The sequence below is a fragment of the Chrysemys picta genome, chromosome 1 (genome assembly GCF_011386835.1).
Source record: "Chrysemys picta bellii isolate R12L10 chromosome 1, ASM1138683v2, whole genome shotgun sequence".
Classification (NCBI taxonomy): domain Eukaryota; kingdom Metazoa; phylum Chordata; order Testudines; family Emydidae; genus Chrysemys; species Chrysemys picta.
Window position 1 is genome coordinate 39,513,132 of NC_088791.1, and position 26,939 is coordinate 39,540,070.

The 26,939-nt window shown below is 41.0% G+C and overlaps 1 protein-coding gene and 1 long non-coding RNA gene across 7 annotated transcripts; both read left to right on the forward strand.

Moving 5' to 3' along the window:
* Positions 1–270: 270 nt before the first annotated feature.
* PANX2 (pannexin 2) lies at positions 271–26,939 on the forward strand. Of its 6 annotated transcripts, none has more exons than XM_065555113.1 (5): positions 2,131–2,475; positions 2,982–3,303; positions 11,160–11,230; positions 21,452–22,903; positions 25,088–26,939. In XM_065555113.1, the coding sequence occupies exons 3-5, from the start codon at positions 11,218–11,220 to the stop codon at positions 25,447–25,449; spliced, it is 1,827 nt and encodes a 608-aa protein (XP_065411185.1). In that variant the 5' UTR covers positions 2,131–2,475; positions 2,982–3,303; positions 11,160–11,217; the 3' UTR covers positions 25,450–26,939. The 6 variants fall into 6 exon arrangements, with proteins under 6 accessions (XP_065411197.1, XP_005286161.2, XP_065411185.1 ...); XM_065555118.1 differs by having other exon boundaries at positions 2,442–2,475; positions 11,163–11,230; XM_065555125.1 differs by lacking the exons at positions 2,131–2,475; positions 2,982–3,303 and adding an exon at positions 271–317.
* LOC103306437 (uncharacterized) lies at positions 13,155–13,834 on the forward strand. The gene is made up of 2 exons (XR_010589942.1): positions 13,155–13,294; positions 13,741–13,834. It is a non-coding gene; the product is annotated as an uncharacterized LOC103306437 (long non-coding RNA).

The following is a 26,939-nucleotide window of genomic DNA, read 5'->3' on the forward strand; positions in this document are numbered from 1 at the left end:
CCTAATATTTCAGATATGTAGAGGTAACTGTGACTCAGTGATTACAGTACCACTATGCAAACTAAAGCCTCTATCCAGAAAAAAAATTAAACCAGTGCTTAACTTTGTGATACAGATATTCCCATTGATATCAATGTCATGTGAGTCCAGGTAGCTAAAAAACATATCTATGTTTAGTAAAAACTTCAGTAGAAATTTTGGTTTGCGGAGGTATTTCAAATAAGGTAGTATTGGGCCCTTCATGAATTTCAGGAGTAAATTCAACACGCAAGTGGTGACCTGGTGCTGGAGAAAGGTGAAGTAACAGTGGGAGAAAGGTAGTTCTCATACGTGGATCAAAGAGAATGAGTAGGAAAAAGTCTTATGACAACCCAGAAAATCAGATAGCATTGAAGTTATACAGTAGAACCTCAGAGTTATGAACACCAGAATTACGAATTGACCAGTCAACCACACACCTCATTTGGAACTGGAAGTATACAATCGGGCAGCAGCAGAGACAAAAAGAAAGTAGGTACAGTACTGTGTTAAACAAAAACTACTAAAAAATAAATGGAATGCAGCATTTTTCTTCTGCATAGTAAAGTTTCAAAGTTATATTAAGTCAATGTTCAGTTGTAAACTTTTGAAGGAACAGCCATAATGTTTTGTTGAGAGTTACGAACATTTCAGAGTTATGAACAACCTCCATTCTCGAGGTGATTGTAACTCTGAGGTTCTGCTGTATAATGGCAAAGAATAAACTTGCTATACAAAAGAAGCTAAATATAAAATTATAAATTAAAATCACAATAAGAACATGGGAAATTTTACAACAAAACACTTTGAGAGGTGACTACTTAACTACTAGAATTATTTTCTGTGATTATTTGCTATTAAATCCATAAATTAAGTAACACACCATCCATCTGTACAATGTTAACCAAGAAATATGATAGTGTGCTAAGGACAAGAAATAAAAAATACTGCTTTTTAAACAAATGCATTTTAGGAGTGAAACTATGTTTTGAGCAGAGTGACAAGGAACAGTCAGGCAATCAGATCAGCAAACATGACACATGTGAACAGATATGAGGCTACCTGCAGACATACTACACCTATGTAAACTAACAATTCTTTTTAATGCCAAAAATATGTATGATTGTGTGTGTGTGTGTGTGTGTGTGTAAAATGTTCAGTATTGCCAACTCCACAAATCTTTAAAAAAAAAAGAGTCTGGCTCCCAAAAATCATGAGATTTGTTTGTAAATGATTTTTTTTAAAACGTTGGGCTCTGTTAAATCCACCTTCTGGCTGTTGGCTTTCAGGGTGCACTTGCTTCACCTTTCAAGCTTTTGTCTAAAAGCAGGAGGGCTAGAAACGTCATATTTTAAATGAAAGATGTGCTCTCCTGTAATAGGATTATGATTCCTGTAGCTGGGATTGTAAAAAATTGCAAGAGCTGGAGAGCCTGAATATTGTATTGAGCTAGGTCTCTTTTGGCAGGTCATTTCAGATAATGAGCTGCTTTATCTAGGCACTGAGCTACCCTCTGCCTTTAACAGCCCAGCCTGGGAAGGGGATGCTGAGATCAGCCAACCAGGAACTCAACCTCTGTGCTGCCCTTGCCCTATTCTGGCCATCACTGTAAACTGCTCAACCCATGGTTGTTAACTTTTCTCTCCTCGATCCCTCCTTATCTCCCAGCTTCCGCCACTCCTCCTGCAGTCAGTCCATCGCCTCCTTTCTCAGCCTCATCTCCTGCACCGTCCCTGAATCTGCCCATCTGGCTCCCTCCTTCCACTCCCTCCTCTGGACATGTTGTGTTCCCCTGCACAAACGCTGCCTGTGCCTCCCCTTGATTTGCTCCCACCAGCAGCTGAGGAAGGCGGTTCTGAGGGCAAGGATGCCCAGGTAGGGCAGCCCCCCTTCAGGCGAGGCTACTGAGCATGCTTGGCAATAGCCCCGTACCAAATCCGGCTGCTTGCAGCCCAGAGCCGTGCTGCGGCGCCACAGCCCCAGCGCGTGGCAGCGCTACCACTGCAGCCCGTTCGTGTGCTGTGCCTGCCTGGTAACAGCCAGCGCCGCTCCCAGCTTCCCCTCCCCCTGCTGCTGCTTCCAGCTAGGCAGGCTCCAGATGTTGGGTTTAACAACTAAAAGGACCTCTTGCGTTCAGCCGATTCATTCCCGGGCTGCAGCCTCCTTCCCGCCGCTGCAAGCCCCTTCTTGAATTGCTCTGCACGTTGCTGCTGCTCGGGGCAGATGGAAATTTCTGTGCAAGAGCCTTTCAGCAGCGGCAATAACAAGCACCGATAAATTACCACCACCACCACTCCCATCCACGCCAGTTTGGGGTGATTGTATTACTGTGGGAGGTGCGGTTCCTCCTCCCGGCAGCGGGAGAGGGGGTAAGTTGTTTTCGCCTCTGCAGTTATTTACAACGTCACCGTTTGGCTCACACCATCCGCTTGAAGCTGAAGAGACCAAAGTTACAAGGTAAATGCCCTCCTCCCTGTGTCTGCATCACTTTAGCTGGGGTAGCTGGCTCTGGCCGGCTTTTATTATATGGCTGGTTATTGCAGAGCTCGTTGCATTGTTCTTAGCACTGAATGCCTTTGATTGCCCACCTCCCACGGCCTTTTCTTGCAGGGCTCTTCCCTGAGTGTTACTGCACAGCTCTCCCTGCCTTGCCCGTGTTGCTCTTTGATTTCTCACCGTGCGGCTCTGGTTGCATCATTGCCCCGATCATATAGCTCTGTTGCATCGCCCTCTTTGCCTGGCTTTCCCTGGGTGCCGGTGCGTGCTCTCCAGCGCAGAGCTGCGGAGCATGCCCGGGATAACTTCCGGGCGGCAGACCGCAGTCTCAGTAGGAACAGCATCTCCTGCGAGCTAAAGATGGTGCTACTGCTGCACGCCCGCCGGCCCGCTGCCCCACCTGCCCTGGTCCCTGGCTGCGGCTCCCATCTGCATGGGCTGTTCTCATTGTCAGTGTCACCCTGTAGGCTGGGAGCGCCCGCGCCTCCGGAGAGTCACGCACAGGCGAAGCTCGGCCACCCCCCGGGGAGCCTGGTGCGGCGTGAACCCGCCTGCAGCTGCTTATGCAACACATCATCGATAACCACCCGGACATGGCTACTGCTCTGCTGGCGGGCGAGAAGCTGAAGGAGCTGATCCTGCCCGGGCAGCAGGACGACAAGGCCGGTTCGCTGGCGGCGCTGCTGCTGCAGCTCAAGCTAGAGCTGCCCTTCGACCGCGTGGTGACCATCGGCACCGTCCTCATCCCCATTCTGCTCGTCACCCTGGTCTTCACCAAGAACTTCGCCGGTAAGGGCAGCAGGGCGGCCACCCCCAGCATGCCCCCGCTCGGCGCTTCACCCCACCCGGGGAGGGGGTAGCTAGAGCGCAGGTGGGCGAAGCCGGGAGGGAAGGGGCAGCAGATGGCGCGATCATTGTGCGGCTTTCTCTGTGGGTAGCGGGCCTACAGATTGGTAGCTCTCTGCGGACAGATAAAGCTCTACAGGGGAACAAGTAGGGTTGCCAACGCTCCAGGATTATCCTGAACTCTCCAAGAATTAAAGATTCTGTGAGGTGGTGAAACCTCCAGGAATACTTCCAACCAAACTTGGCAACCCCAAGGGAGAAATATGCAGGGCCCAGTTCCACTCTTTTTATTCCTGCAGCTTGCTTTAAACCAATAGGACTGCAAGCCTACCCTGTGTTTGCAAGGCAGTGATTTCTTCTGATCAGTTACCTCTGATCTCTGGGGAACTTGCTGGGGCTGAAGGGAGTTTACTCCGCCATTGCTATGATGCTGCAGGTGGATGCACTTGTGAAAATGAGCTGAGGCAGCCACTTGAGTATGTTTGTTTATTTATTAAACAGAAGCTATGCTGATCTACCAAAAATGATTTTTAAACATATCTTGTATTATACAAATTTACTAGTGGATTGTGTGCATGTTTAACTGCACTGTTAGGTGAACAGTAGTAATTTTATAGATCTATACTACATCCATATTGTGGTAGGCCCAATTGCGATTATGAAAATAACTATTTGCCTACTAGGTTATTACTGTCTATTGTGAAAATCTGTATTCAGACACTGGTAAACATTATATTTTCAACTAGATTGACCATAGCATCCCCTTCAAAGCCTTTATGGTCTATGAAATCAATCCTTCATATTGAACTTCGAAAACTAGGGACCCATAAATTGTTGTGGGTGTTTTGAAGTAATTAGTTTCTCAAGTAAACATATCTTAGGTTGTGAAATGTGGACTTGATGAATGGAGCTCTTAAGCCTTTATTGTATTAATCTGACCACTGCACAAGTGATCTAAGGCTGCTTACTAAAAAGCAATGTTAAATTTGTGTTCAAAAAATGTGGGAACTGATTGTGCAGTCTGCAGCTAGTAGCGTTAGTAGGTAGTGTTGACTTCAACAGGAGTTTTGTCAGGCAAGCGTGACAGAATCAAGCCCTTATTGTGTATGCACTGGGGCTGACTTTTACAACTCTGTATCCTATTTGGTTCTATTTTTAAATATTCATAAACCATATGAAGGATTAACCGTTTGACAAATTATTTTGTTTAAATGGAAGACATTTTAATGTTACAAATTAGAGCAATTTTAAACCAGTTACTTTTTAAAAAAAACTTATAGCTCAAGATTTTTATACATGAATAGTGATATTTAGTGCCTCAGTTTTTGGATGCCCAACCTGAGACACCTTGAAGGGGCCTCATTTTCAGAAAGTGCTGAGTGCTAATGTGTTGAAAATTAGCCCCTTGTAAGGTCATTCATATTGAGAATGCAAAATCACTAGTGATTTTTGAAAATCATCACCACAGAATTTAAGGGCTTTAGACTCTCTCTCTTCCTCTGCTTGGTGTGGAGAGAAGCAAAATAGGGCAGAACCTCAACTAGCCCTGTAGAAGGGGGAACCCTACCTGTAGCATGCTCCTCCTGTACTGCAAGTGCCCTTCTGTGTGACATCTGCAGGCTTTGTGGGTCTTAGAGGTAACCTTCTGAGGAAGGGGAAGGAGTTTGATAACTTCCCTCTGGATAATGTGGATTTCCCAGTAGAAATCTATCCATGACTTAACTGATGAAAGGAGCAGTAACTTACCTCCATGTCTACAGTCCTTTCGGAGAAAGAGTTCCAAAGGGAACCATGTGATTAAGGGAGGGGAGGCTGAGAGATTCTCCGACTGGATGTCACTCTGCAAGGAGAAGCAAATAAGTGCATGTGAATCTAGTGGAGCTGCTGATTTTACTGACATAAATCCTTCATTTTCCCTTTTGGCTTAAACTGCACTCCCAGCAAGGGAAAATCTGCCTTTATCTCTGCAGCTTGAGGAACATATTTTACCCTTGGGACGATCTATATGTGGAAGGGGCAGTCTGCATCCTTAAGAGTCAAACAACTTTTTCAGATAGACCAAAATCATTTGAGCCTAGTCACAGACTCTATACCAGGGGTCGGCAATGTTCGGCACGCGGCTCGCCAGGGTAAGCACCCTAGCGGGCTGGGCCAGTTTATTTACCTGCTGACGCGGCAGGTTCGGCCGATCGCGGCCCCCGCTGGCCGCGGTTCGCCGTCCCGGGCCAGTGGGGGCAGCGGGAAGCCACAGCCAGCACATCCCTCGCCGCTTCCTGCCGCCCCCATTGGCCCAGGACGGCGAACCGCGGCCAGTGGGGGCCGCGATCGGCCGAATCTGCCGTGTCAGCAGGTAAATAAACTGGCCCAGCCCGCTAGGGTGCTTACCCTGGCGAGCCATGTGCCAAACGTTGCCAACTCCTGCTCTATATGCTAAGTTCACCTTGGGATCACGAAACTGTAGCTTATGCTAAAAGCAATTTTTGCAGTGTTGTAGCCGTGTTGAGCCCAGGGTATGAATGAGGTAATCTTTTATTGCACCAACTTCTGTTGGTGGGCGGTACTGCTTTCTAGCTACACAGGGCTCTATGTAGCTTGAAAGCCTGTATCTTCCACCAGCAGAAGTTGGTCCAAAGAAAGATAAAAGCATAGATAGGACAAACCTCGCCTCTCAGCACAAAGGACACCATTATATTATACTGGGAAAATGGGCCACATTCTGCTCTCCAGTGATGTCACTGGGTTGATCAGATGCTCCAAAACTCAGAAAAAACAAAACAGAAAAGGAAGGGGGGAAATAAAAGACACTCTGGATGAAAAAAAAATAATTGAGTGGATAGTAAAACTATAATGTAAGCTCAGCATGGACTTGGTGTAACAAAATTGTCTTCTCTTTGGGAGCTAACAACTCAGGATCAGAGCTTCTAATCACTAAGGACTCAGTCGTGCTCCCATTGAAATCAGTAGCAAAACTCCCATTAATTTTAATAGGAGCAGGATTAGACCCTAGCTCTTTTATTACCAAGGCTCTGTTTACTCAGACTTCTTAGTGAAATTACACTTGTTCAGAGAGATTGTACATTGTGTTTACTAATGATGTTCGTCCTGCTGAATACATGCCTTATTGCTAAGTGATTTTTATTAGCACATACCCTGCTTCCTGATGCTTGTATTATGCTTTACCCATGTACTGTCATTATAGTTTCCAAAGTCTAGCTATGCTCTTCGCTTTGAATGCTTCTCCATACCTTCTGGCAAATTAGATAGTAGATATAGAAAAAGCAAACTCTGCTGGCAAAAATGGGGTGATTTTTTTTTATTGTATCTTTATCGCAAATACCATGGCAGCTTCCCAAATGCTGCTTTGTGCCCTTGAATTCAGAAGTTATTGTGTCAGAATAAACAATAAGAACTGATACTTCTTATGAATCCTAATTCCTGTAAATAGTAATATCCATGGAAAGCCACTTAAAGCCAATGTAATCTTCCTAAATAAAAAGAAACCTATGGGCAGATCTATCCAGGCTTATGCAACCAGTACTTGTAAAACACTGAGTGCAGTGTATGTAATTAAGGGTGTTATACAAGTATGGTGGGGTGAGCTCAGAGCAATGGTTTCTTGCAACATATCTTGCTTAGTGTAGGAAGGGTCTCTATGACTAGTATGTGGTGTGCAGTTAAGCCCCTCATATCCCTTCTCTACCCCAGTACTTATGCATGCAGGACCAAGCAGGGAGTAAATAGGAGTCAACAGTGTCTGTGCAATCCAGTGGAGCATGTGGAGTAGCATCCACTTGACTGGACAGCTTGCTTGTGCTATACAAGTGACTTGGAAAAGGGAATACACCAGGAGAAAACTTGTTTCCCAGCATCAGCCCATGCCTCCTTGGCCTAGAAAATGAATATAGACAAGCACAATTATACTTTAGCTCAGTGGTCTCCAAACTTTTTTGATCGTGCACCTCTATCAGTAAAAAAACTTTGAGCACGCACCCTCTGCCGCGCTGGCTCTACCATTTTTGCCGAAGCAAAAAAAAGAAGCTGCTTGGACTCCCGCCTGAACTGCCGAAGCAAAAAACAAACAAACCGCTCCTCCTGCCGCACATCCCTGAGGATCCTCTTGCGCATCCCACTTTGGAGACCACTGCTTTAGATAACAAGACAAACAAAAAATGTCATAACAGAGAGAATTATTTAAAAGGCAATAATCCATCTCTGGTCTTAAAGATCATTATCTCTGTAGCATGATTTAACGTGTACTGTACTTCCCTGATGAGTAAAGTAAAGAGAGAGTTAGTTTATGATGTTACTACTGTGTTTATTTCATAAGCCAAATGCTTGTTTAAGTTAACATAACTTTCTCTTTGTTTGTCTAGGCAGTTTATTCCACACTGATTGCCCCGGTACCCGAGTGCTTTTATCTTTACATCACCACTGAGAAATTAAGAATATGATTTACTGTTTTAATAATTATATTAGCACGTAAAGAAGGATTTAGTAGTTCACCAGGCACTGAACCAAGTCTTTTGTTAACTCTATGAATAAGACCACAGTATAGGTGAGCTTCATATTTTACGTGTTGCTTTAAATATGGAAGAGCCTTCCTTCCATCAGAGGTACCTTTGCTGTCACTCTTTATGAACTTTTATTCCTGACTTAGTGTCAGAGATAGATTGTCATCTCAGTTTATATTTGCCAGATATAAGAAACTGTAATGTAAACAAAATCTGTTGAGAGATAAAATAATTTCCTCCCCAAACTTGACTACAAGATGGGAATGCATTTTGGGTAAAATTCACCCCTGTGCAGAGACACACCATGAGGCCTCTGTACCCTGTAAGCCCAATACGATTTTGAGAGTGAAATTCTGACCACAGTGAACTCAATGGTAGTTTTGCTATTGACTTCATTGAAGCCAGGATTTCACTCTGAGGGCATACGTTAAAGCTTACATGGGGCATACCCTGGTCCTTGTGCTGACCCTCTGCAAAGAGGTGAAATTCACCCTTTGCTTATGCTCTTCGGGACGTCTTTCAGGATAGACCTGTGGACACTTACTCACATATAGTTTATTTTACAGTGTTGTTTCTGAACTTGCAAGTTTTTTAATGTTTTTTGAAATAAAATAGCATGATTCCTAGAAAGCAAGCTCCCTAGAGGGTGAGTCAACAGCTATACATAGCAAGTTTATAGTTGGCACACGATAACCACAGCGAGGGTACAAAGGCCTCTAAGAAAGATACTCGGCTATTGCACTAGCAAAAAAATCTGGGAGCTTGACAGAGAGTCCAAGGGATTGGCATGAGCCCTCTCCCCATCTCTGACCTCTATACCCCAGCCCTAGAAAAATTGCATCTCATACACTGATTTTGCTCCCATTGGAAATCAGTGGGCATTTTGCCTTTAATGGGAGCAGGATTGGCCTATAATTCTTTGACTGAATGGGTTCGGATTTGAATTTAAGCAACCCAAGTTTTGTTTTCTAAAATTTCAGGGCTTAAAGCCTTGTTTACAAGGATTCATACAATAGCCAGGTCTCAAGGAGTCGGCTCCAGTGGTGTTGAAGGTAGTACACAGAGGATAACAAGTCCAAATGCACAAAGCTGGTAGGCCCAGAGGAATTTACTTGTTTTTATTCAGTGTTTTCCTTCAGGAATTATTGTCTGAAACTTAAGGACAACAAAAGGATGATTTTTTTTTTAATTTAACATGAAAGCTACCATCTGTGCATATTTGGACACTTTCCTTTATTGTCAAAGATATTTGTATTTCTGTCAAAATACCAAAGATGCCCCAGTCATGTTAATAAGAGAGTTTAATACACCAGTCTCCAGCGCACAGTCAACTTCATATGCATCTCCTTGCATGGTACATGTCTGTTCATGACCCTTTGAAGGGTCAGAAACCCTTCTGTTTTTCATTCCTTAATGTTTCATACACACAAGCCTGATTCTTTGCTGTCTGGCACCTTGTTATATGCTCATGGCATACACACTGAGAATTCAATAAAAACATAAATACTCTTGCTGCAGAGTGGCAATGTAACACTACTTTTATTTCCTAAAATTCAGAATAACACACAAGAATCCAAAACCAGAGAGAAAGCAGGCTGTCCCCCAAAACAAAGAGACACAATTCAGGCTTCTTTACACTGGGCTGGCTGCCTGCAAACCAGTTGGTACTAGGTTCAGAATCGCATGCTTCTGTACAGATCCTGCAAGCAGGACCAGGAAAACCCCTGAGCATTTCAAGTGATAGCTTACAATTTCAATACAGTGTTCAGTACACCACTCTTGTTTAGAACACTACCACTGGTGTGTGAATGGAGGAAATGTACCCTCACTTTGTACAGGAGAAAATGACTATACAAGGTGCCAGACAGCCTAGAAGCAAGCTGTGAGCCTATAATTTTATGGTGTCACTTGTGCAGTTTTTACATTATTTATTGGTGGCCTTCAATCTTAGAAATGTCAGAGCCCACTGGATTAGTATGTTCATATTACTAGGGGTTTTTCAATTTTTCTTTTTAAAGTGACAATTTCAATGTTTTCTTACTGAACTAGAATTTTATTGCTCCTACCTTTGCATCCTTCTTGGAAGAATGTGTAAAGAAATGATAAGCCACCACAAAATTCCATTTAATTGCACATTAGTACAGTAACCACAGGACAGACATGCAGTTCTAATCCAGAATCAAACCCAAATCCACTCTACCCCAAAGTTAGCAGTTGTTTTGGATTTGATGTTCTGTTTCTCCCATTCTAGAGACAGGCCAGAGCTGTGAAGTTTTGATCTAGATCTAAAGAGTCCCAAAAGTTTGGATGCGCTACAGGCACATTTCCATATATAGGTCCCTTTTACAATGTCTAGAATCAAAGTGTTGGAAGCTTGAATTACATATACAACATTAAATCTGACTTTGAAGTGCATCATTTTGTCTCCAGTGCTGTTTTAACTCTCCCTTCAGTTCCTCCTGTCTTTAGCCATGAAACCCACGGACCTGAACCTCACCCACAAATAGGTCATCCGAAGTAGAAATGTACATGCCCAGAGGATAATCTGTGCAGAATACTTTTCTTCATTGGCAGGTGCTGAAGTTGTTTGTTCTGTGGGTAGCTGCGATATGATTGTTAGGAGAAGTGATTCTGCAGTTAGAGTGAGGATACTTATGGTGTTGTTGCCTCATCCTCCCAGACACTAAGTTCTTCAGCCTACTTTAGATTAGGAGGAATTGGTCCTTGCTCTTAACTGCTTAGTTTGTGTGTATTGTTTTATTTTCCTAAGTGGTTTCTTTATTATAAAGAAAAATTCTCCATTGTACAGGTTAGGTCCGGTGCTGGGCTGCTTACTCAGAGAATGCTCTCATTGATGTCTGTGGGAGATTTTCTGAGTAAGGAGCTGAAGCGTAGGCTCCAAAGGGAATGAATGCATTGTGTGTGTTACGTTCCATTTTAAATATCACGGTGTTGAAATGTTTGATTTCTGAATGATCAAAGAAAGCTTTAGGTTAATGATGGAGTCCGAGAATTGCCAAATCACATTAATTTTCTTATAATGTACACTACCCAGTGCTTTCCAGTCGCAGTGAATGATAATTTTCATATCACAGTCAACTATCACATGTTCATTTTCCCCCTCAAAAGCTGCTAAATACTTCTAATAAAGCAGAACGTTGGCAGCCAGTTGATTTACGTTTTGGTCAAAAAAACAAGCTCTGCTGTTGGCCTTCTTATTAAATTTATAAATTGATGCCTTCAAATACCAAACATTGCTCACAAATACTGTATTTCTATATCTCTTAGCAGTTACCTAGCTCAGCCCTCTACCACCCTTCTGCTAGAAAATTCTCATGAGGAAGTAATGGAAGGAGACAGTAAGTTAAATGACTGATGAGTCAGTTCAAGTTTTATGTTTTAATTCCTGATATGTAATCATTTCTGCATAAATGATGCTTATTTCACTGTGTAGTACAGTTTCTACATGAGTTCAATGTCTCTTGAGGCATTTCATTATCTACAGTATGTTTTAAATTGTGTTTGTTGAGGATTTATTTAATACACAACAAGGTTCTCTTTTTTAGTATCTCTGATCAACTTCTCTTACTAATATTCTTGTTTCAAGATGTGGGCAGCATGTTACACATACTCAAGTCATCTGACATATGTATAAAGTGGCTTTTAATTTTAAGTGTTTATTTTCAAAATTCTCTCTGGTTGCACCTAGAGCAGCATATAGCAGTAAAGTGCAAAAAACTATTTTTTTTATTATTACTGCTAAGAGTACAGAGCCAGATTCTGTCTTGGTTACATGAAGGCATAATTAAGGGCAGAAATGTGTCCATAGGCCCAAAGGTGCAAAGGACTTGCACAAGTGTTTTGGCCCCACTTAAGTTCTACTTAGAACAGACTCTTAGGCCCTGATTCAGCAAATAGGATGAGAAGAGTAGCAATGGGTTTAAGCACATGCTTACATGTTTTGTAGTATCAGGGCCTTACGCAGGATATAAATGGTACATAGACATAGAGTCTTTTGTAGGCTCTCTGCCCTGGGGGGAATTTCACCTGAAGGTTAAAGATAGTTTCCAAGTAAATAGGGCCCTACCAAATTCATGGTCCATTTTGATCAAGTTCATGGCCAGAGGGTTTTTAAATTGGTCAGTTTCACGTTTTCAGAGGTTTACATCTGAAATTTCACACTGTTGTAACTGTGGGGGTCCCACCCAAAAGTGCATCACAGGGGTCACAAAGCTGATGTAGGGGTATTGTGGGATTGCCACCCTCACTTCTGCGCTGCCTTCAGATTTTTTTTTTTTTATTTCATGGAATATTTCTAAACAGAGCACGGGTTTCTCTTTGGGGCCCTGTGTGTAGGATGAATTTCACTGATTACATTTTGGTCATTCTCCAAAACCTAAACTTCTCTTCTAACTGACCTGATATTGTCCCTTAAAGCTATACATCATGGAAATCAAGATTACAGTACAGAAACACATGTGGTTATGAGGGTAAGCCGTGTCACTTCCCTCCAGATGTCTGTTTTTCCTCACAGAATTCTGTATAGCACAGGAGGAAACGGTTGAAGCGGGATGCAGCAGTACATCACTATGGAACATCTCTGTACAATGATATTATCATCTTGCAACATGGTCATCGCATATTGGATGATAGCTCATTGTTGAAAAAATGTCTCCCCATAGGAAGCAGTCTAGGGGCTTTCAACTAGGAATTTCTGACACCCCTTACCGCAACAGTTGCTATATCTGAACTAATTCTCTCACTCTGGGCCTCCGCGTTTCAATGAGGACCCAGATAAAAATATTTCTCTTCCCCTGGGGGAGGCATTACAAGGCACTGTTGAGGCCTTTACGCCTCATTCCCTGGTAAGTGAATTTTAGCATGTGCTGTGTAGTTAATTTTAGAAAAGGTAATGTCTATTATATGTAGTTAATATTTTGTAGCAAATACTCACACACAAAATTATTTGGGAATGTTAATTATGTAGTGATAATGTAGGACTATGCTGTAGGACTGGAAATGTATGTAAATAGAGAATCAACACTGCACGAGAAGATACCCACAATTATAAATATTGGTCCTGTTTCTGCCACCCTTATTTACCTTCAACTGTACCTATCTGTGTGGGTAGCCCATTGGCTATTAAACATAAAGACTGCTTATGTTCATCATACATAGTTATGGGTAAGGCGTGTAGAATCTGGGACCTTACGAACTATTAGCAATAGGGTAGTCCCTTTTCTTGATTTTTTTTTTTCAAGTATTTTTCTTTTAAACAGGCCAACTGGATCTAGAAAAAAGGAGAATAAATGTCTGTACTTGGGCTTTCTCATCGTGGGGGAAATCGTGCCTGAGGAAGACAAACTGAATCATCAGGCGTGGAGCCTATATTCTGAAGTGAAGGACAGTACTCCTAAATAAAGGTAAAGTTATTGTCTTTTTATTTTATTAATAGTAATAATACTTAAATTTATAGATCTAGCTTAGGGCCTGATCCTACAAACACTTATGCATGTGCATAATCTTACCCACTGAGTTAAGTAAGACTACATATGTGATCAGACTTGTGTGTGTGTGTAAGTTGTTGCAGGAATTGGTCCTTATGTGGAACTTATATTTTCATAACTGTTCTTCAAATATTGCTGTCGAGCTCATGGCCCCAGTGAAGTCAATGGAAGTTTTGCCGTTTACTTCAATGGAACCTGGATTTCACCCAATAATTGTTTCAATAATATCAGAAGTAATAGAGGTATACATAACTTCCCTGTAAAATATTGACAGGGAAGGCAGATCTGGTACTGGTTAGGTAAGAGAATTTTTCGTTAGACTGAACTTTTTAACCTGAGTAACGTGATTTTTTTTTTTCCAGAGAGAAGAGGATCCAGAGCCATTTTCCTTTAAACATTACTTTAAAAAAACCCCACAATTAGTTAGTTTTCTTAAAATAAAATACTTTGGTTACATGCTTTATTGCGCATTTATTCCTGAGTTACATACCTAGTGTGGATGATGCATGCCTGTGGCTGTTTGATTGCACGTATGTCAATACTGTGATGTATTGTGGATGCACTGTGGGTGTGGCATGGTATTCTACTGCATTATGATAGATCTATCAGTGTATGATAGTGTTCTGTACTAGCTAAGCTCGTGAAGCTTCTCATCTGGTTTATTTAACAGGAGCCTGTGTTTCAGTGTTACCTAATGCATATGTGTAAATCTGGATTGTGACTAATGTCTGTTTAAAACACTGGATCTTTACAGTGTTCCCTGAAGCCTAAGGGAATTGTATTGTGGAATACATTTCTGTAGCATTGCCTAAGAAGGGCTTGATTCTGCAAGGTGCTAAGCAATCTGTGGAGGTGCTGAGTGCCTTCAGCTCTCTCGGACTTCAGCACGTTGCAGATTTAAGCCCCCTGGCCCTGATTCATCAAGGCTTTCATGCATAATGCTAAGCATGTGAGTATTCCCATGGACTTTCATGAATGTGTATAACTATGTTGTTAAATTGTACACTAAAATAGCTATTTGTACAAGTGCCGCCTACCTGTGTCTAGACTAGCACGGATAACAACTTTTAGCTGACTTTCTCATTTTGAAATTGTTTGTTCTTGGTCACTGTATTCCTTTTTGCATTTTTCTATTTCTCCTTATTATTGAATTGTCTGATCCCTTCCCCACTGTTGAATCCTTACTGAAGGATGTGAATTTATGCAAGTTACAGCGTAACTTCCAAAAACGTGAACATAAATGGGGTATAAATCCTTCCTTAATAGGGTCCTGAGTCTGCTTTTGTTGAGTACAGTACATTTAGCTGGGGTGTAAGTCAGGTATAAAAGGCTATTTGTTCTTTTATGCAGACAGTGATAAATTATTACTAAATTCCTTTTTTCTTTTAAATACTAAAGCACAATCCATACATTTTCCATACTTATTAAAAATAGCTTTCGATTATTGCTTCTTATAACCTCTTAGATGCTTGAAATGGAACCGGATTTCCTTACATAATACCTTTTTTCTGTGTGCTCCATACACGCTAGGCCCCAGTTCAGCATGGTGCTCAACCATTCCTAACATCAAGCAAGTCCATTTGAATGCAGTGGAACAACTCCTGGCTTAAAGTTAGGCACATGTTTAAGCACCTTGCTGAATCTGGACCTAAAGCCACATTCCTTCAGAGTGATGCACATGTTTAACTTCATGCACTATGAGTAATCCCATTGGCTTCAAAGGGATTGTCCAGTGCATAGTTAACCCCTTGCTTACTCCTGCACACTCATTAAGGCAGCATGTAGCGTACATGCACTTCCCACCTCCCTAGTATAAATATAAATAGCAGTGTAGGTGGTGAGGCAGTGCTTAGGTGAGCAGAGTAAAGACATGCCTGAATCCCTAGGGCAGGGGTAGGCAACCTATGGCACGCGTGCCGAAGGCGGCACACGAGCTGATTTTCAGTGGCACTCACACTGCCCGGGTCCTGGCCACCGGTTCGGGGGGCTCTGCATTTTAATTTAATTTTAAATAAAGCTTCTTAAACATTTTAAAAACCTTATTTACTTTACATACAACAATCATTTAGTTATATATTATAGACTTAGACTTTCTAAAAATGTGAAAATGTATGACTGGCACACGAAACCTTAAATTAGAGTGAATAAATGAAGACTCGGCACACCACTTCTGAAAGGTTGCTGACCCCTGTCCTAGGGTATGTACACTGTACAGCTCTCTACGTGCTCAAGCAGTGCCTCCTCCATCTACACTGTTATTTTTAGCAGTATAATGTTCCTCTGCTGGAGTCTTTCCCCACCACAGGGAAAGGCTCCCACAACGGGGAAAGACTCCGGCAGCTCCCTGTGGTGGGGACAAGCCGAGCCTTTCATTGCTGCATGTAGGTACACATCGCAATGTGGATGCAGCCTCTTTTTCACAACAGTGTGTAGCTACACATACTCTACATGCTGCCGCCATTGGTGGACGTACCCTAAGTCTTTTCAGGAGCAGGGCCTGATTTGTTTACAGGGTAGTTGTCCATGAGTGTTTAGATGCCAGTATTCATTATATTAAATATTGGGTTTTAAAAAAAGAAACAGCATGTGAATTTAGGTGAAATTCACTCTTTTTGAAGAAAACCTTGTAAAAACTGCATGAACTTTGCAAGTAGCTACAAAAGCAAAGAAAGAAAGATGAGAGCCTACCAGCCTTGACAGTGTCTTCTCAATGTACTGCAGACCAGGTCACTTTTTATTACATATGTAATACTGATGCCATGAAGGTTCCAGCAATACTCTTTCCAAGGGTAGGGTTGTTAACTCCTGGGCTTTGAGCCAAACTCCAACTTGGGTGATTATATTCTTGTTACCTAAAGTTTTAAAGAAAGTTGTTATTGTTCCCTTCCTCTCCTAAAGTCTGTTGTGTAGTGTTACTAGTGCAAATGACTACGTGTCAGTGGTGGGATGAAGTGATTCCTGTACAAATAGGAGCCATGCCCTGTCATCAGTGGGAGTTCTGCAATGGGGAATGATTACAGAATGTAGAGTTGGAAAGTACTGAGGGATCTTCCAAGATTAAAGTTGCTATTTGTGTATATCGTAGAGGCAGGATTTATTATTTACAAAAGATCACATATAATATTTTTCTTGCTTACCATTTCTAGCCTGACAACTATAGTCTAGCTTAAGCTGTCAAGAATTTGTAATTCTTAAGTGATGTAGCTTAACTAATAGTATTACATAGTCCTGTATGTACATATACCAACACACAATTCTGCATTGATTATTTTAATTTGACTGAAAATTTCAGTAATTCAGACCAAATCTTGCTCACTTTATTTGTGCAAGTTGTCTTATGGACTTCAAAGTTACTTATAAGTAAGTTAAGCAGGATTTGACCCATTATTTGCATATGAGAGTTGAATTGGACAAAGGTGGAGTTGCTGTAAATGTGGTCAAAATACAGAAGAATTTAAAGTTATATGGATATTTTTGTTAGGAAATATCAGAAGAAAAGGACACTGAATCTTAGCAGCTAGCAGACTATACAGTGTATTAAAATAAAGAATTGCAGTAAGATCACTTACAGTGGTACTTGCACAGTGTTATTTGTTCTATCAACAATTGTCCTAAAGGAACACTACAGTGACAACAAGGGGGTTTGTGAGTGTAATCAAAGCAGAATTTGGCCCTAGATCTTCAATTATGTTCAACATCAACTGCTGGCATTTCAGTTGATGAAGTTGTCTTATCCAATTATATAAACTTAGCAGGCTCAGTCAGTGCCTAGATGGGAAACCATCCCATACCACTCCCCCCAAAAACAGGTGCCTTTTTCCCCATCCCACCCAAAAAAACCCACTCCCACCAAAATGCAGGTGCTACAGGAAAATGTGTGGGATCAAGCATATATGGAAGTAGCATTTTTCCATTTGTGCCAGTTGTGAATTAGTGCCCCATCAATGGTGATAGGTAGGTGCTGTCTTTTGGATGAGACTTACTATCAAGGTTCTGATCACCCTGGGTCATTAAAGATCCCATGACACTTTTCACCATTGTAGGAGTGTATTGGCTCTGGTGTCCTGACCACATTTCAGTTGGGTTCAGCATCTTTCTTTGCTGTCTTTCCTAAATGATTGTGTAGTATTGTTGTATGCAGTTAAGCTGCCACTGTGTTTCATCCCAGAAGGGACTGCATTTCACTGGTGGCTGGAATGACTACATGAAAAGCAATGGCATAGTGGTAAAAAAAAGAATTGGATAAACTAACCTAACTAAACTCCATATTCACCAAATGAGAAGTGAGTAAACTGTTTACTTGTGTTTATACTTGACTATACTACTGGTGAAATGGGAATTTTTTTAAAGTGGTTTGGGAACTTTCACGATGAAAGTTGATATATAAATGTAAGAAGATTATTGTTATTACAAAGTTAAAACCCAATAACCTAGGTTTGTAAGTATCTCCAATGTTGGAGCTGGGATTTTAACACTCTTGCTGTTTTTTGTTTGTTTGTTTGTTTGTTTTTGTAGGGCTCATGCTTTTTACCTACCCAGAAAGCACTTTAAAACTGAAAATGTAAAAATAGCTGAGCCTGGGCAATTTCAGCAGGCCCACAAAGCAGCCTGTTCCATCTTCGTTGTGCAAACTCAGCCCTCGTGGCTTAAATGATAGCCAGATAGATGTAAGAACTGACTGGGGTTGACTCAAACCATCCTCATCATATCATACTGCAATCTAGAGACGTTACCATTAGCTTTGTAGTTATTGAGATTATTATAAGGTCCTGATTTTTCTCCGTTATCTCTGATTTACTCCTGTTTCAGTCAAAGAACAATCAGGCCCATAGGATATGTATCCTATCATGGCCTGATTACATATGTCTATATAGGTTAAACACGGTCAATCAATACTAATTTTCTAAGTCAGTAAAGTATGTTGAGCCAAATTCACTCCTAAAGTAACGTCATTGAAATCAGTGACATTACACTAGGGGTGAGTTTGGCTCTTATGTTTTAGAAACACATTTATAAGAATCACATTCTGTAGGTTGTATACATAGCTTATTCCTCGCTAAAAATGTACACAGAGAGGATGAAATGCTGGCTCCATTGCAGTCAATGGCAAATTCCCACTGACTTCAGTTGAGCCTGGATTTCACCATGAGTGTGTGTTGTGCCTCATTATTTAAACGCTACAGCACTATTCATAGCAAGCCTGTCAAAACAATAAATAAATAACATCAATAAACAAAACACCAGTTAAAAATAGTACAGTGTGCTCAATAACTGTCATGAACTACAAAACTCCCACTTCACACCATACAGTGAGAGCAGCTGAAAAACAGACATTTAACAGTGGAAGAGCTAGCAGACTTCCACAGGAGAACTTTAACTTTCTTTACTCGACAGGAGAAAATCATATTTGAAGTCATCTCTAGTAAATGAGACTCTATTCGGTTCAAACATCAAAGTGCAACTCTTCAGATTTTTATCTCTGACCAATGTGAATGAAATGGTTGTAGAGTAAGAATTCCTATACATAATCTATAGAGATTTGCTCCTGTAGAGTACTTTACGCCTGCTCCGGTGCCCACTGAAGTTAACAAACTCCAGAGAGCCCAATTAAATTGGATTGAGCCCAGTTAGATATTGATCCATCATGACTCTTGAAATACATAGAAATGTCATTATGGTCAGTCCCCCTCTTTTTCTCTACGTTCTCTCCTATGTGCTATACATGGTTATACAGTTAGTATATTTAAATGATTATACCAAAGTATACCACTCCTTGTGCCAAGTTTGAAATATGTGCCCAATCCATGGTGCAGGCACATAGATAGTATATGACCTTTAATTGAGATTGTTTTGATTGAATTGCAATTCTGTGTTGAAATATTGCAATAGTTAACTTAATTGTGGGACCTCAGTGGAAAAACAAAAAACCAGTGTTCCTGATTTATTTCATAACACCAGCTGGTGCATGGATCCGGAATAAATGCAATTGCTTTGTGCGAGCAATTGTATACAGTCTTGACTGCATGTTTCTGGTACAGTACGTACTGTGATCTAGGAGAAATGATCAGATACTTTTCCACAAGAGAAATTGTTTTTCTCTGAAACTTAATTTGGAGTTGACAGATGTGGCTTAGCGCATGAAAGATCTTTTAATATATTTCTGGATATAAGAAACTGCATTAAGTGTCTGTGCTACTTTTTTAACTGAAATTTTTCTTCCATAGGAACCTACTGGATCTCTAGGGAAACCTTAACAGTAAGGTAGTAACAGTAACCAACCCCCTGATGGCAGGAGTTGGAATTTCTTGGCACATATCTCCCATGATCAGTAATGGGATGCGATATGATTGCCGAAAACCAGGGAGCTAATGAGCATTTTCCTAGTAGAAGCAGGTGGTAGACACTGCAGCTGGGATTTTTTTCTAATTGCTGGAATTTGGGGCTCATGCAAACAGAAAAGATACTCGAGAAAAGAGACTGTGGAAATGCACTTAAAAATGAGTAACGTTAACATACTCAAACTGCCCTCTCTGAAAGGTTGGAACTGAATCATTTTGAGCTATTGTTTTACTTTCTGTTGTAAAGGTACTTAATTCTAATTAATTAAGCTTATCAAATGAATTGACTTTGTATTGTTGTTTAGTAGCATTTATTGTATTGTAACTGTTCCACCCAGATTAGTTGTACTTTAGAAACTAATCCTTATTGCAGTAAATTGCTTCAAAAAAAACCCCACAAACCGCCCCCCACAAAACACTTAAGAACTAACCCTGATACTTACACTGATTTGGTTACATGAAGACCCAGTATGTGCATGTGCCTTTGGATACTTCCACAGTACAAGAGAACTGTTTGGTTTCCCTTGCAAAGCTCAGTAAATTTGGCAGGTGGGGGTCTTTTTTTTTTTTTTTTTTTTTTTTGCCTACTGCTGCAGCAAAGATTAGAGCTTCTTTGCACATGTGATTTATGGGGAAGGGTTTCAACACGTAGATGAAATTGTTAGTCATTGCTACCAAATGAAACAACTCCCAAGGAATGTTACAATTTTTAAAGACCCAGCAGCCTTAACTGATCCTTAAAAACCCTTTAATCCTGTTGCTCCCAGAGTCCAGGTTGTGTGTACATAATGGAAACAAGCTTGGTGTTCTTGGCATATTCTGCGTTCAAGAAGAAAAATATTTACTTAACATGGGTCTGATTTAGCAACTGCTTCTTGTAATGCCTGTCAGAACACTATTAAAATTTACTCCATATCCAGTAATCTCCAGAGACATAGAATTGAGCTGACAGGGATGTAGTACATGCTTTCTCCTCTAAGAGCATGTCTAGGTCAAGGTCGTCATTGTGAGTAACTAACAATATTCCAACTTTTACTAGACTCTTATCGAATATTTTATTGCTAGAATATTTTATTGCAAAATCTTTAATAGTAAATATCTGAAGGTAAAACTAAATATTTACAGTGCTAAAGAGACTGTTAACTGGACAGATTGTTGGCGTATCGCCATTGAAATCAAAGAGACACTTGAGATGAAGTTGACCCAGTATCTAGATGATATTAAGTTTAAATTTTCTCTGTCATGTTCAGTACAGTAGTCCTTGTTACTGTGAGTTTGCACAGGATTAGATTCATTGACTTCAACTACAACTAATTTGGCTTTATTAATGAAAAAATATTTCACTAAGGTGAGTCATATATTATGCTTATTTCTATAGGGAAGCCATGTATTTTGATATTACAGTCTCAGCTACTGTACAGTGGTTAAGGATATCCTGTTCATTAGCTGTCCAGAGTTCAGTGTGGAGTTCTACATTGGAAGTGGTAGCCAACGCAATTTATAAAAACTTTTGTTTTAACATTTCTAGTTGAGGTTTATTAAAGCTCTTCAAGCAGATAGTTTTGCCTGGGGTGTGGGCAGTGCGGGTCATAACTAACTAATATTAAATCTTTGTGGGCTTGATGGCCATGTAAAGAAACAGTAAAAGAACATTGATATCATTTGAAATATTTATTTTACAGAGCTCCTTTTGTAGGTTAAATGCACAGCAGTGACTTTTCTCTCTGTTATACAGAGGAGCCAATATACTGTTACACACCCCACAACTTCACCCGTGACCAAGCCTTGTATGCCAGAGGATATTGTTGGACAGAACTAATAGATGCCTTGCCAGGAGTTGATGCCAGCCATTGGCCCTCCTTGTTTGAGCATAAGTTCCTTCCTTATGCACTGCTGGCTTTTGCTGGCATAATGTACATTCCAGCTCTTGGCTGGGAGTTTCTGGCCTCCACCAGACTGACTTCTGAGCTTAATTTTTTGCTTCAGGAGATTGATAACTGCTACCACCGTGCAGCAGAAGGGCGTGCACCGAAAATAGAGAAACAAATACAATCCAAAGGCCCTGGGATCACAGAGAGGGAGAAAAGAGAAATAATTGAGAATGCAGAAAAGGAAAAAAGCCCTGAGCAGAATTTGTTTGAAAAATACCTGGAACGAAGAGGGCGAAGTAACTTTTTAGCTAAGCTTTACCTTGCGAGACATTTATTTATCATATTTTTAAGCATTATACCAATTACATACTTATCCACCTACTATGCTACGCAGAAGCAAAATGAGTTTACGTGTGCACTAGGAGAGCCTCCTGACAAAACGAGCAGCTCCAAATTGCACATCCGGGTGAACTGCAAGCTGCCAGCTGTCCAGCTGCAACGGATAATAGCTGGAGTAGACATTGTCCTCCTCTGCTTTATGAACTTGATCATTCTCATCAACTTAGTTCACCTTTTCATATTCCGCAAGTCTAACTTCATATTTGATAAACTGAACAAGGTTGGAATAAAGACCAAGAAACAGTGGCAAAAGTCTCAGTTTTGTGACATCAATATTCTAGCTATGTTTTGCAATGAAAATCGGGACCATATAAAATCCCTGAATCGCTTGGATTTTATAACAAATGAAAGTGATCTGATGTATGATAATGTGGTGCGCCAGTTGCTGGCGGCGCTGGCCCAGTCTAATCATGATGTCACACCAACCATGCGCGATTCAGGGATTCAGACTATAGACCCCAGTGTCGATCCAGCAGACATTGATGCCAATGAACAGCTCGTCATTAAGAGACCTAGGAAGAAAATGAAATGGATCCCAAGTAGCAATCCACTTCCTCAGCCATTCAAAGAGCAGTTAGCTATTATGAAGGTTGAAAACCACAAACCTGAAAAGCCGAAGCCAGTGCGCAGGAAAACAGCAACTGATAGCCTTATCGCTCCTCTGATAGAGTCCACGTCAAAAACCTCACAGCAATCATCATCTCATAAAACTGAGTCAAACCCCATCTCCAGCACAGGCAATGAGAAAAAACATACACGGCACTTTTCCCTGGATGTTCACCCATATATACTTAGTAGTAAAAAACCCAAGCCAGAGATTCAAGCCATTGCCTCAATGCCTACATCCAAAAGCCAAGAGGGTGGATTTTTAAACCAAGAGGAAAATGTCGTAGTTCATGTCACCTCTTCTCTCAAAGGTACAGTATGTCATTGCAGTACCATCTCAACAGTGATAAACTGAACAGGCCAGAATTTGGAGTAGCTGTCTGCTGTAGGTTGAACTCAAAGATGACCTGATCTGTTTGCTCTATCTTGTTAAATTTCTAAGCAGCTGATAATATAAGGGCAAGTAGGCTTCTTAAATGGGTTAGATAGAATTTCTCAATATAGGTCTGTGATAAGGAGTAGTAGATCTGTGGCAAGGCCGAGCTATGCAACATGTCCTTCTGCTTTGCAGATATTTTTTGTAGTATTGATAGATTTTTCCACATAATTTTGAATTTGGCCTTATGCAAAATGTCACCACTTTTGCCGGGAAAAGAGGTAAGAGTTGGCTCCCAGGATACCCCACCCTTTCCTATCTCTCAGTTCTACTTCATTGTAAGTGACATCACTCATTTTCCAGTAACACAGGAACTGCCATGCTAAATCAAACCAGTGTTCCATCTAGTCCAGTATCTGTGTATGATGGGCCAGTGCCAGCTGCTGAGGAAGGTGCATGAAACTGTGCAGAAGGCAGTTACGGCATAGTCTGCCCAGAGGAAAGTTTCTTCCTACTCCCCTTTTGTTAGAGGCTGGCTTATGCCCTGAATCTTGAGGATTCCAAAACTCAGATTATTGTTGAGTTGTAATCCTTAATATAAATTTAAATTTCCCTTTGTCTTACTTGGCTTTAAGGAAGGCTGGTCTGTGTGAAAGGCACCCCTTGAGACTCAGGTTCATTTCTCAGCTTGGCCACAGACTTCTTTGTGTTCTTGGACAAGTCACAGTTCCCCACCTGTATGATGCGGATAATAGTACTTCCCTACCTCAGAAGCATAGGGGCCGACTCTGTGACTGCTCACCAGCCACAGCTGTTCGCTGTGCTACTGATCAGCTGTTTGGGGGATGGGGGAGGCATTTCGGGGAGGGTGGAGAGCAGCGGGCGGGAGGGGGCAGAGCAGGGGCGGGGCCTTAGGGGAAGGGGTGGATTGCAGGTGGGACCTTGGGGCAGAGCGAGGGTGGAGCACCCTTGGGGAAAAATAAAAGTCAGCGCCTATGCTCAGAGGGGTGTTGTGAAAACAAATATTTCAAGTGATCATGAGGAGCTGAGATGCTATGGTGATGGGCACCATAGCTAGATATCTACTTATTTATTACTATAAGTGACCAATATAAAAGATGAAATGTGCAGTTGGAGTTATAGAAAACTTTGTGTTAAAGATATGGTTCCTTATAAGCAAAGACCTCCCCCCCACACACCTTTCTGGACCTCAGCAGACAGACAGCTACTGTGTCCTCCCTGCCCAGCAGAAAAGTGATTTGAGCTCTAAAAATTTCTGTCATTTCCAAATCCTTATGCTCCTTTTTGGAGTCCTCAAACTCCCCAGTATATGTGTGCAGGACTTCCCAAAGCATTCTTAATCCAGTAGCCTGTTCTGACTCCAACTCCCTGAAGCTACTAGGGGTTTCTGGTCTCGATTATCTTTATTTAAACAAGTGTTTGGATATTTTAAGTTGTGAGTACAAAATAATTACAACAGCTGCTTTTATGCCCACCTTAAACCCCACCCAAGAATGCTTTTGAGTGAGCAAGTTCTGGAAAGAAACATTTATTGATTACGCATTGTTGAGCTATTTCATTTAGAATAGCGGCTTATGATGTGTGTAATGAGGATGATTTCACATAGGCAGGGCTGGCTCCAGGCACCAGCTTAACAAGCAGGTGCTTGGGGCAGCCAAGGGAGAGGGGCGGCACCTGCAGCAATTCGGGGGCGGCAGGTCCCTCACTCCCTTTAGGAGTGAAGGACCTGCCGCTGAACTGCCGCCACCGATTGCGGCTTTTTTTTTTTTTTTCTTGGGGCGGCAGAAATGCTGGAGCCGGCCCTGCACATAGGAAATGCTTAAAAATGTAGCTTTAAGTGATATTTACAAAACTTATTAGTCACACTGTAATGTGCTTCTAGGACTAGAATTTTCAAAAGTCAAAGCTCGCATGAAGAAGTAGTCTTAGATTTCTCAGAGTCCAATTAAAACTTGTGTATTGGGCCCAATTCTTCTCCTATTGAAATCAGTGGCAAAACTCCCATTGACTTCTATGGGATCAGGATACAGCTATGTGGCGGATTAGTGGGGAAAAATAGACTAGCCGGTGATTTACTCTATATTCTGTTTTCTTTCAGTCATCCCACATCATGAGAAAGAGATTCTATACTCCTCTGAGACATGCAGAACTGTCCCTGCTGCTGGGGCTTACCTCTCCTGCAATCACAATCATATAGCAACAACTGCTGCTGCAACAAATATAACCCTGAGCCATGTCAAACCAGAACCAACAGCTGCACTGAATCGTAATCCTACTCACCCTCTGCTGAACGTCAATACACTGTATGAAGATCACGAGGAAGAGGTTTCCAACCTTACAGACAACAGTATTCATTCACCAACCGAAGCAGGGGAAATACTCTCCATACCTACCCCAAAGCACATAATGATGGCAACATTTGAAGAACCAAGGGCAATAGTGAGTTCTGTGGAGTACTAAAGATATAGTGCTGCATGGATATAACCTGGTGGTCAGATCCAGTACCACTGTAATGGAACCCTCAACAATGCAATTCACTGCATGAGCATGGAGAGTTTTAATACAGACCGTAGGCTTTGGTAATACTACAAATTGATTTTTCAGGATCGTATCATCACCACTGTCACTAGTTTGCAAAATAGAATAATAAAAAAAAATGGGATGAAAGTACACCTTTACCTCCAAGAGCACCCAAGCACAAAAAGTTAGCTTTAGCTTCATCAATTTAAATATGGATCAATACAACTTTTGAAACACTAAAAGAGTTTGATGGCATGTCACAGTGATTTTTACAGAGCACTTGTATCCTTTGTATTTACAATGGCTAGTTAAAGTTAAATAGATATTGGTGAGGTGTATCTTCTATTTTAATGGCAGGAGTTAAATAAGAATTTAATAATGAGGAAAATATATTTTTTCTCCATGGACTTTATGAAAAAGACATATACAAGAAACATATATTTTTTTTGTTTCTTTGTTGGGCTTGATGGAGATTTAGGATAAGGGCTTACTAACACCAGCATATAGTGCAAAAAGGATTGAAATGCTTCTGTCTGTTGAATTTGTGAGTGAGAGGTATGCCCTGCCCTTTAACAAGCTTATATGTCAATGGAAGATGATGAAATGAAGAGTTTATTTTCTTAAATATATTTTACCATTGAAAAATTACTTTAATAGCTTTTCAAATCAGGTTTTGCTTTTATCAAAATGGAGAGAAGAGGGTCAGTCTAGCAGCTTATTTTTGTATAGTCTATTTATGAACCAAGTTAGAAACTTTCACAGGTGCTTCACTGATATGAAAAAATCCTACAGTGGTGATGCAGTGTAAAACCAGCAATGTTTTCAAACAATGCAGAGTTAAAGAGGATTGTTAATTTATGTTTGCAGTCTCTCCTAGACTCTGATCCAGCAAAGCACTTAAGCACATGCTTAACTAAGCACGTGAGTAATCCCACTGAAGTCACTTGAGAATACACACATGCTTAAAGTTAAGCACATGCTTAAGTGGCTTTTCTGGATCTGGGCCATAATGTATACGGACAATAATACTGCAGCATGTGCTGTCATTCTGATTCAAAGTCTGTCTTCCTTGGCCCAAAGTACATCCTCATACCCATTCATCCTATAACTTGTACATGTGAGATTTTATGAGAAAATTCTAATATAAGAAAAAAAATCTACTAAAAATGTATCCTGCAATAACCATTCTCCTCAAAAGTATAGTCAGACAAGAAAAGACTATATTAAAATGATATTCACAGCTGCATTCAAAACTATGAACTACTATGTTTGCTTCAAAATTCTGTATGATGGTAGAAAAAATAGAGAGAGCACAAGTATGGGACTGAAATCTTGAATATATTTTTTAATTTATATTACCTCAGACATGGATATATGATACCAGTATTTAATGAACTATAGCACTGAATATAAATAAACATTATTCTGAA

Bases quoted from the DNA above. Each gene is read 5' to 3' on its own strand.
- PANX2 (XM_005286104.5), top strand. From the start codon at position 3,078: ATGCAACACATCATCGATAACCACCCGGACATGGCTACTGCTCTGCTG. The intron at 3,304-21,451 runs GTAAGGGCAGCA...TCTGTTATACAG, and splicing joins CTTCACCAAGAACTTCGCCG to AGGAGCCAATATACTGTTAC. The intron at 22,904-25,087 runs GTACAGTATGTC...GTTTTCTTTCAG, and splicing joins TGTCACCTCTTCTCTCAAAG to TCATCCCACATCATGAGAAA.